This window comes from Lipotes vexillifer, unplaced genomic scaffold (genome assembly GCF_000442215.2).
Source record: "Lipotes vexillifer unplaced genomic scaffold, Lipotes_vexillifer_v1.1 scaffold422, whole genome shotgun sequence".
Classification (NCBI taxonomy): domain Eukaryota; kingdom Metazoa; phylum Chordata; class Mammalia; order Artiodactyla; family Lipotidae; genus Lipotes; species Lipotes vexillifer.
The window spans coordinates 872,979-882,823 of record NW_006779087.1 but is presented as its reverse complement, the minus strand read 5'-3'; the positions used below and the strand labels follow the sequence as shown (position 1 = coordinate 882,823).

The following is a 9,845-nucleotide window of genomic DNA, read 5'->3' as shown; positions in this document are numbered from 1 at the left end:
CCAGGGAGGGAAGCTAGGCTAAGGCCAGAGGAGCAGCCCACGGGGCCACTGGGCTGAGGGACTGAGAGATCCTACTGAGCCCAGTAGCACCTAATGGTGATGGCAGGTGAGCTCAAATTGGAGCCTGATTCATCCTTCTCTTCTCACCCCCCAGGGATATGCGAGATGAAGTCCTAGAACATGGTGAGTGTGCCCTGGTGGGGACAGTGAGGGGGTGGGAGCTCCTGCTGGAACAGAGAGAAACACTACAAGATGCTGGTGACCTCAGAGTGTCCTTCGTTACCACCCCACCTCACCCCAGAGCTGACAGTGGCTGACCGGCGCCAGAAACGAGAGATTCGGCAGCTGGAACAGGAACTGCATAAGTGGCAGGTGCTAGTAGATAGCATCACAGGTGAGGAGGCCAGGGGACCAGCAGGGTTGTGCTCCAAATCCCTTCGCCCCTCCCTGAGCCCCCGTGGTTGCTTGGCTGGGTTCACCCTCCTTTCCCAGACCTCTAGCTCCTTTCCCTCAGTGGATCTTGCCCTGGCTCCCTGCCTTCCATGCTGTGGCTCTTAAGAGTGGGCTCTTCTCTGACATGAGCTGCTCTCCCCCAGGCATGAGCTCTCCGGACTTTGACAACCAGACCCTGGCAGTGCTGCGGGGCCGCATGGTGCGGTACCTGATGCGCTCGAGAGAGGTGAGGCCGGCCCAGCCATCGCTGTCCTCATCCGCATCCCAACCCCTACCTCCCCCTTCCTAGGTTCCCCTCCTCTTGTCGATCTTCCCCTCACTTCCCTTTCTATGTCTGGTCCCTGATTTCTCATCTTTCCTGGGCCTGTGTGGACTCCTCCCCATTCCTCAGGTTCCAGCCCACACCTGCCCCATTTCCCCAGATCACCCTAGGCAGAGCAACCAAGGATAACCAGATTGACGTGGACCTGTCTCTGGAGGGTCCGGCCTGGAAGATCTCCCGGAAGCAAGGTACCAGCAGGAAGCAGTGTGAGGATGTTGCTCCCAGCCTCTCGCTGCCCTCCAGCCCTGGGGCTTGGTCTCCGTGGGAACCGCAGGGACTGGGTGGGGCTGAGGAGCTGGCATTTTAAGATCTCTAACTTGGGAGTCCTGGGTGCCTTCTAGCGGCCCCAGGAAACAGAGGGAACATGGGGGTTTCAGGCCCTCTTCTGGCCTTCCCCCCATCCCATCATAGCCCCGTTCCTCTCTGTTCCCATAGGTGTCATCAAGCTGAAGAACAACGGTGATTTCTTCATCGCCAATGAGGGCCGGCGGCCCATCTACATCGATGGACGACCTGTGCTGTGTGGCTCCAAATGGCGCCTTAGCAACAACTCCGTGGTGGAGGTGAGCTGCGGGGAGGTGGAAAGGCCAGGATGAGCCCCATGGTGTGGTGAGGCAGCGTGTGGGTCTGCCCCGGCCCCCAGTCTCACCTCCGTCCTTAGCCACCCTTCTCTCCCGCCCGCAGATTGCCAGCCTGCGATTCGTCTTCCTCATCAACCAGGACCTCATTGCCCTTATTCGGGCCGAGGCTGCCAAGATCACACCACAGTGAGAAGTGGTGGCAGGACCCATGGGCTCTCTCTGGCCTCAGTTTCCCCTGCCCTCCCAGACCCCTGGAGCTGGCAACTCAGGCTCCTGGAAAAACCAGAGGGGGCTGCGGGAGACTCAGCTCCTGGCCCCTTGATCTGAGCCTCTGTGGGAGGGTGGGGCTGGTCCTGGGGAAGCCCCTAGAGGCTGGGACCCTCAGGCTGCCTTAGTGCCAGAGCCCCTCCCCTTCTGTCTCTGCAGAGGCCCCTACCCTCTCCCCCAGACTCCCACCTTTGCTCCGTGTCTCCAGCTGATTTGCTTCAGACTTTTCCTTTATTATTTTTCTTTTGTAAATACAAAGCACTGAGTTCCCAAGTAGTTTCTTTTATTATTCTTTTTTTTAATATAAAAAATGTGGGGACAGGTGAGGCAGGGGCACATGCAGGGGATAGCAGAACCCCTCCTTGGCCTCAGGCCACTGTCCCCCAGCCTGCAGAGGGAGATGAGACGTCAGAGGAGCCGGCTGAGGTGAGGAAGGGCCCCAGGAGTAGGAGCCCAAAGGTTCCTAGCCTGGGGCCTGCGGCTGAAGAAGTCCTAGCCCTCCCGTGAGAGTCCGGGGCCAGGCCCTTGTTTGCTTGCTCTCAAGCTCCCTGCCCTGAGCCAGCGGGCAGCACGGAGTCCCGGGCGTGGCCGCCACCCTTCCTCCACCCTGAGGCTGGGCAGATGGCAGCATGTCTGGCAGCAGCTTTGGGGCTGGCGGTCAGACCCCTGTGCCTTCTTCCTGGGTCCACTGGACTGTGCCAGAGCCGTGGCAGCCAATAAGCACCATCTCCAGGCTATGGGGTTCCCAGGGCAAGGCCAGGCCCCCTGACCCTGGCGGGGGCTGTCCGGTACTGGCAGCCTCGGCCTGGTTCATGGGCTCCGGGGGCCCAGTCCTAGCCCCTCCCTCAGGAGGCGGTGGGCCTGGGGTGCTGGGCTCGGGGCAGAGTTCTCCTGAGCCTGGGGGCTCTGAGTCAGAGGTGGAGGTCCAAAAAGCTGTGGCTTGAGGCCAGGGGGAGCTCTGAGACGCCGGGGGGCCCCAGGGCCAGGGTGCCACGAGGGGAGGGGGGCCTGGATGAGGGTGGGGCCGGGTCCCACTCAAGACAGAGCCAGCTGGGGGCTGCAGGCAGTAGGAGGACGTCCCAGTGTCCACACACAGAGGCTGCAGGAGCCCAGAGGCGCTGGCCGGGCAGGGCCCCTCTCCTGACGTCGGAGGGCATGGGCCCTCCCCATGGGGTGCCAGGATGAGTTGCACAGCCTGGCGAAGGGACTGCAGCCCCTCCCGCATCTGCAGCACCTGCTCAGACAGCTCCATCACCTGCAGGGAAGGGAGGAGGGTGGGAGGAGGGCGTGGTCAGTGGGGTGGGGACCTCACAACAGCAGGCGCCCCCACCCTTGCCCCTCACCCACCGCCTGCCGAAGCTTGTCCAGCATGTCCGTGTTCCTCACCTCGCTGGGCCCAAGGGGGACAGTGAGCAGGCTGTTCTCTGTGGACAGTAGGGTGGGGTTACCAGCCAGGGCTGGTGAATGAAGACAGCGCGGGGTCCAGGCCTCCGCCCGCTTAGCGCAGACCACACTGGCCTGGCCAGGCCTGCTGCCGCCAGGAACAGCCACTTACAGCCTTACCTGAGTTGCTGGATTCTGTGCAAACTGCCAGGGGGCCTCGGGCACACTGGCTTGTGCTTCTCCCTCAGGAAGCTGCCTTTGTGCCTGTCTCTTGTTCTGTCCTCCAGGCAAGGGGACACTACCTGGGCCGCCTGGCCTGCCCAGGGGCCACTTCCAACTCTGCTTCCCCAGTCCTGTATCCCCCCCCAGTAGGCCAGACACGGTGCTGAGGGTTTCAGCACCATTATCTCATTTAACAATCACCTTTTTACAGACGGGAAGCTGGGGTGAGAACCAAGGTCACACAGAGACCTGGCAGCAGAGATCTCACCAAGCTCCATTCCAGCTACCTTCCAACACCAGGGTGCTGGTCTTACCCACTGCCCTGCCCAAACCATGCAGGTGGGTGAGGGCAAGAGGGCACACAAAGTCTGTGCCCTGCCACTTTCTCAGAGGCTCCCAGGGCAAAGGGGCTGCCCTGCCAACTTCCTCCCGGACCCGGGCCCCAGTACCTGGTCCGGGAGAGGGGCTGCTGCTACATTCTGGGCCAGACCGCCTCACCCGGAAAGAGAACTTGGGCTGGTCAGAGCCACAGCCATCCTCAATGCCATCTACTACCCTGTGGACACAGGCGCCAGGACAACAGATCAGTTGACAGACAGCCACTGCAGTGTTTCATGGGACAAGACGCCCCACTGTTTGCAGAGGCTGCATAAGCTTGGAGCTGGGCCGGGGGCTTGGGGCCCCAAGCGAAGGGTAACACGTGGTCCCTTCCTCTAGGAGCTTGCAGTTTCACTGGGGATTCAAACTTGAATGAGGTGAAACAGCAAGAGAGTTCTGAGCAGTGCATGGCATGAATAGTGGAACGGGGGGCAGCAGGGAGGAGGAGGAGTCAAGGAAGGCTTCTTGCCGGAGGCTGGAGGGACAGATGGGCATCCAGGGCAGGGGTGTGCCTGGCCGGGGCCCCAGCCCTATCACTGCAGCTCTGCCCAGAGTTTAGTGGCCCAGAGCTCGCTCACCTGGGGCTCAGATCTGGGGGTACATTCCATGGCACAGAGGGCAGCCGCAGCCCCTCTAAGTTCCGAGGGCGAGCAGAGGGGCCGGCCTCAGCCTGCAAAGCTCCTGCCCTGCTCGGCCGCCCTCTGCCGCCCAGCGGGGGCCGGGGCGCCGGTCGTCGCGGTGATAGCAGCTTGGCGGCCGAGGAGGATGAGGTGCAGCTGGGGGACAGCAGGGGGCTGGAGGGCTCATCAGCTGGGGCTGGCGAGGCTGCAGGGCCCTGCTCCCCATCCGTCTCCTTCTCTTCCAGTGTGGACACGAGGGTGTTGTCGCCACTCAGGGAGCTGGTGTCCGCCTGGGGATAGTGGGGGACAGGGAATCATCATGGAGAGCCCCCACTATGTCCCACTCACCACCCACCCCGACCTGGCCTCATCGCCCCAGATGGGAGGAGCTGTTTTTGTTAAACAGGGTGCCCAGTGTCTCCCACCTCCCAAGGGAGAGACTCGGCAAGGGAAGGGGGTGCTTTTCTGCTGCCACCACAAAGCCACCAAGCCCCGGAGGCATTTGCTGTCCCTCAAAATGCTAGCCAAGTGTGGACACGCTGTCCCTCTACTTGGTCCCTGAGGCTAACTGAACTATCCAGGAGGACCTGGCACCAAAAAACGGTTCGGAATTAGTAAGATAAGGCAGGAAAATTCAAAAGCCCCTCAGAGCAGTCCTGTGTCAATGTGAAGAAGCAGGGGCACTGCGGGGCTCTCTGCAGAGGCGGCCTGGAGACTAGTGTGCGGCCTGCCTGGCCCCGACCCATGGGCACCACCCCTCATCTGTGACCTCACAGCCTCCTCGTCTGGTACCGCTGGACTCGCGGGCCATCTCACGGGCCGGGAGAGCTGGGAGTGGCGGCTGAGCAGAGCTGGGCTGGGCTCTAAAGGACAGTGTGAGAGTGTGAAGGGGCAGCAGAGCGTAGAGCCCTACCACCACCACGTGTGGGGTGCTCACACGGCATTCCCACAAACCCCTTCTCTGCCCACCTCACCAGGCCCCCCAGCACTCCCGCCCCTCCCCGCACAGACCCAGAACCCTCACCTCTGCGGGGCCTCCGCCAGCACCCAGGTTGTAGCTGAGCTCCCCTCGGAGGCCCCTGCTGAAGCGGGGGGCGAACTCGGGGTACAGCGCGAGGCTCTCGTGCAGGCCAGCCAGCTGCAGACACTGCAGGACGCAGTACGTCAGCCCCTTCACATCGGCGTTGGCCTTGACCACCTGCTCACGCCGGGGCAGCTCACAGCCAATCAGATCACCCTTCCCTGGGAAGAGGAAGCAGAGGTCAGCAAGCCCTGCCCCTCAGCCACCCGAGATGGGGCCTGAGTGGGGCCTCTCCAGCCAGGACAAGAGGGGAGTAGCGGGGCCCGGGCCCTGGCTGACCCCTGCTGCCTGCTTCGCTGGCTCCTCAGACAGGCTCGGGGTGAAGAGCATTGTGACCCAGGTGCTCAAGCACATTTGGGATCAAAGCACTGTGCTGAAACAACCCAAATTTCAGATCTGAGACACCAGTTCTAGTGATTCCCAGGTTGCCTGTAGATCAGAATCCTCCGGGAAAGTTAAACCAACCAGACTCCCCGGGGCCCATCACTACCTACAGAATCATAATATCTACTGGAGACCCCACAATTGTTAAGCCCTGCAGGTGACTCAGGTAGAGCGTGTCCAGGAACCAGTATGTGGAACCAGCAAGTTAGTGCTGTGTGGCACAGTGAAAAAGGCAGGGGGCCGCGTTATTTCACCTCCCTGAGCCCTGGTGCCTCATCTATATGAGAGATCCTGTATTGAACTGAGTCTGTGGTGCTTTCGCGATCTTACCAGAAGGTGTCAATGGAGGGTTTTCCCACCACCCGGCTGAGACTGCCACCTGGCTGACAGCGATTGTAAAATGGCATCAACTCGAGTCCGCATCCTAATCTCAGAGATGTTAAATTGTGGGGGAAAAATGTGTGACTTAGAATCGATGAAATAGGATGTCTCCAATCAGGGACATGGTGATAAGTTAGTGTAGATAACGTGCCTGACACATAGACGGCCAATCGAAGTTCATTTCCTTCCCTTCCCTCCCGAAAAGAGTCCCCTATAGATCATACCCAAGAGGTATGGCATGCCACCAGGGCTTGGGCAGACCACTCACGGCCCTCACAAGGCAGCTCAACCCACGGCCAGACATTTCATGAGATTAGACAGCATTTCCTTATCCTTAAGGAAAAGGATGGCTCGCTGCCACCCCCGCTGTGGGCTGTCTCACGCTGCCAGCAGAACTCACTGAGCTTAAAGGCCTCCTCTAAATGTTCATGGACTTTTGCTCAAATTTAAGTGCAGAACGCATCATCGTTAAATCTTATTTTCTTGGTTTCAGGCCATCCTTCTGGTTCCTTCGGAGAGCTGTTTGGATCCCAGTGTGATCATCTGATGAATGAGCTCTCTGTCCTCACGTGTGTCATCTGGAAATAGGATAAGTATGTATTTCTTGTCTTCATCCAAGAGGGGAGATAAAAACGAGAAATAGGACAGGACCGAGGACGGAGTTCCATACCACTGGTCTCAGGGACCAGAGCCTGCCCTCCAGGCTGGCCTCTCAGACACAGCCTCCAGCTCAGCTCATCAAGGCCTGTAAGGTCCTCCCTGCACCGTCGCCCAGCTCACCTCTCTTCGTCTTGCCTCTTTCCTCCCCAACTAACTTTGCACACTTAGCTGTTAGTTCATACACAGAGGTAGGGGCCAGAATTGACACTGCTAGATGTGCTGTGAGCCTTAGCTGCAAGGAGCAGGCAGGAAGCACCTGGATGTTCAATTAAGGAGGCAGGTGGGGGATGGGGTGAAGGCAAAACAGAAAACCAGGCCATGATGAGGGCTGGGGAACCAGGCATCCACCAGGGCATCCAGAAGGGCCACGTCAACAGAGGAAACAGTTCATCCGGAACACGTGGGTAGGAACAGGATGGATCAAAGGTGGCATAAGTCCCAGTGCTGGGGAATTCTGGAGGCAAAGGCCACGGCACAGGCGGTGGCCACCCGTGAAGCTGTCTTAATACTGAACGTGGATATTCTGAGACCTGGTGCCTGGCATCAGAGAAGAGAGATTCTTTCAGGACCCATGCCAGCTCCCAGCCACGCTGCTTCCTCAGCTCCCAGCTGAAAACCATCTGTTTAATAATCCACTAGACAATCTTGCTTTGGAGTGACCAGCCTGCCACTGTCAAAATCTGCCTTTTTGCCCTTCTGAATCTCTCCAGTTCCCCATCATTTCTCAAGGACTGCCAGCCATATGTGAGTGGCCATAACTCCGTCTGTTCAGAGTCCTGGCATTAACTCCACGCAGGGCGAGAAGTCAAACTCGTGAACGACTCTCTCAGCTCGCATGGTATTTCTTTCTTCTGTTTCCTGTTGGAAGACCATCCTCCTCAAGGAAGAGAGGATGGACACACAGTCGCTGCTGGGCGTGTGGTCTTGCTGGTTCTCCAGGTTAATGACAAACTTCAGCCCCTCCAGGCGTCAGCTGTCCCCACAGGGAGTCTGCAAGTGCTGCTGCCTGAGGATTTGGCTGTGGTCCGGGCACCTTCCATCAGTGTGTGAGGCCCTCCATGACCCACGCAGATCACAGCGTCCCCACCCTCTGGGGTCCCTGCTGAAAGCCTCCCACAGCCCCGAAGCCTGCAGCCCCGTGTTGCCCGCCACCCTGAAATCGCGCCCTTTCTGCGGGATGAGTCTCCCCAGAGCAGAGTGCCTAAGAACACAATGTTAAGAAGCCTGAGGTTTAGAGTTAGCAGACTAGGTTCTAGCCCTAGCCTGCCTGTTCATTAACCTCTTGGAGCCTCAGTCCCCTTCTATGCAAAATGGAATAGTGATCATTCCTCCGCACTGGGTTTTGTGAGGTTTGTGTGAGTTGAAGCATGTAAGGGCCGGGACACAGGGCTGACCCCGCTGCGGGACCCCTGGGGCCAGCATTATTATCATGTCAGTTCTGAAACTGCAATCTCCCCTTCCTTGTCTAGGAAATTGATCCCTCATCTTCACCTCTTTCTCTTGCCAAGAAGGGAAGTGTATTCGGAGTCTGAGCTCTGCTGTCACCCATCGCAACCCTGGGCTTGTTCGAGGACCTTCCCTAGGAAAGTAGCATCTCCCCTCTTGGGCCTGGCTGGGGTGGGCGGGGGGAGGTTGCAGTGAATAAGCATGGCCTCCGGTCAGTTAATCTTCAACAAAGGAGGCAAGAATTTACAATGGGAAAAAGACAGTCTTTTCAGCAAGGGATATTGGGAAAGTTGGACAGCCTCATGTAAATTAGAACACACCCTCTCACCATATACAGAAATAAACTCAAAACGGCTCAAAACCTTAAACATAAGAGATTACACCATAAAACCCCTAGAAGGGGACATAGGCAAAACATTCTCTGATATAAATCATATCAGTGTTCTCTTAGATCAGTCTCCGAAGGCAATAGAAATAAAAGCAAAAATAAACGAATGGACCTAATCAAATACTAGCTTTTGCATAGCAAAGAAAACCATAAACAAAGTGAAAAGACAACCTATGGAATGGGAGAAAATATTTGCAAACGATGCGACCGACAAGGGCTTAATTCCCAAAATATACAAACAGCTCATACAACTCAACAACAAAAAACCAAACAACCCAATCGAAAAAGAACCAAACAGACATTTCTCCAAAGAAGACATACAGATGGCCAAGAGGCACATGAAAAGATGCTCAGCATCGCTAATTATTAGAGAAATGCAAACCAAAATTACAGTGAGGTACCATGTCACACCGGTCAGAATGGCCATCATTAAAAAGTCTACAAATAACAAATGCTGGAGAGGGTGTGGAGAAAAGGGAACCCTCCTATACTGTCGGTGGGAATGTAAGTTGGTGCAGCCACTGTGGAAAACAGAATGGAGGTTCCTCAAAAAACTAAAAAGGGAGTTGCCGTATGATCTAGCAATCCCACTCCTGGGCATATATCCAGACAAAACTCTAATTCAAAAAGATATAAGCACCCCTATGTTCATAGCAGCAGTATGTACAATAGCCAAGACATGGAAACAACCTAAATGCTCATCAACAGACAAATGGATAAAGAAGATATGATATATCTATATATCTATATCTATATCTATATCTATATCTATATATATATAATGGAATACTACTCGGCCATAAAAAAGAATGAAATAATTCCATTTGCAGCAACGTGGGTAGAACTAGAGATGATCATACTAAGTGAAGTCAGAGAAAGACAAATACCACGTGTTATCACTTATATGTGGACTCTAAAACATGACACACATGAACATACCTACAAAACAGAAACAGACTCACAGGCATAGAGAACAGACTTGTGGTTGCCAAGGGGGAGGGGGTGGGGGAGGGGTGGAGTGGGAGTTTGGGGTTAGCAGATGCAAACTATTATACATAGAATGGATACACAACAAGTCCTGCTGTATAACAAAGGGAACTATATTCAATATTCTGTGATGAACCAGAATGGAAAAGAATATTAAAAAAGAACACATATATATGTATAACTGAATCACTTTGCCGTACAGTAGAAATTAACACAGCGTTGTAAATCGACTCTCTTCAATAAATTAAAAACAAAAAATGGCGTCCATGCCTCCCTTTCTCCTGCCTGAACA

General features: G+C 55.9%; 2 protein-coding genes across 4 annotated transcripts in view; one reads left to right on the top strand and one right to left on the bottom strand.

Annotated features, from left to right (window-relative positions):
• Positions 1–1,903, top strand: part of MCRS1 (microspherule protein 1) — a 10,291-nt gene extending 8,388 nt beyond the window's left edge. For 2 of the 3 annotated variants that reach the window (XM_007452270.1, XM_007452269.1), the window contains 6 exons: positions 155–183; positions 302–394; positions 597–679; positions 876–963; positions 1,211–1,338; positions 1,460–1,903. In XM_007452270.1, the coding sequence (XP_007452332.1) occupies positions 155–183; positions 302–394; positions 597–679; positions 876–963; positions 1,211–1,338; positions 1,460–1,546 (508 nt within the window). In that variant the 3' untranslated portion in view covers positions 1,547–1,903. The remainder of the gene's footprint in view (positions 1–154; positions 184–301; positions 395–596; positions 680–875; positions 964–1,210; positions 1,339–1,459) is intronic. The other variant, XM_007452268.1, reaches the window with a different exon arrangement.
• Positions 1,904–2,281: 378 nt separating this feature from the next.
• Positions 2,282–9,845, bottom strand: part of KCNH3 (potassium voltage-gated channel subfamily H member 3) — an 18,319-nt gene continuing 10,755 nt past the window's right edge. Inside the window, exons 11-15 of the mRNA XM_007452267.1 lie at positions 5,251–5,468; positions 4,185–4,516; positions 3,678–3,784; positions 2,971–3,047; positions 2,282–2,878 (exon numbers count right to left, since the gene is read on the bottom strand). Coding sequence (XP_007452329.1) covers positions 2,282–2,878; positions 2,971–3,047; positions 3,678–3,784; positions 4,185–4,516; positions 5,251–5,468 — 1,331 coding nt within the window. The remainder of the gene's footprint in view (positions 2,879–2,970; positions 3,048–3,677; positions 3,785–4,184; positions 4,517–5,250; positions 5,469–9,845) is intronic.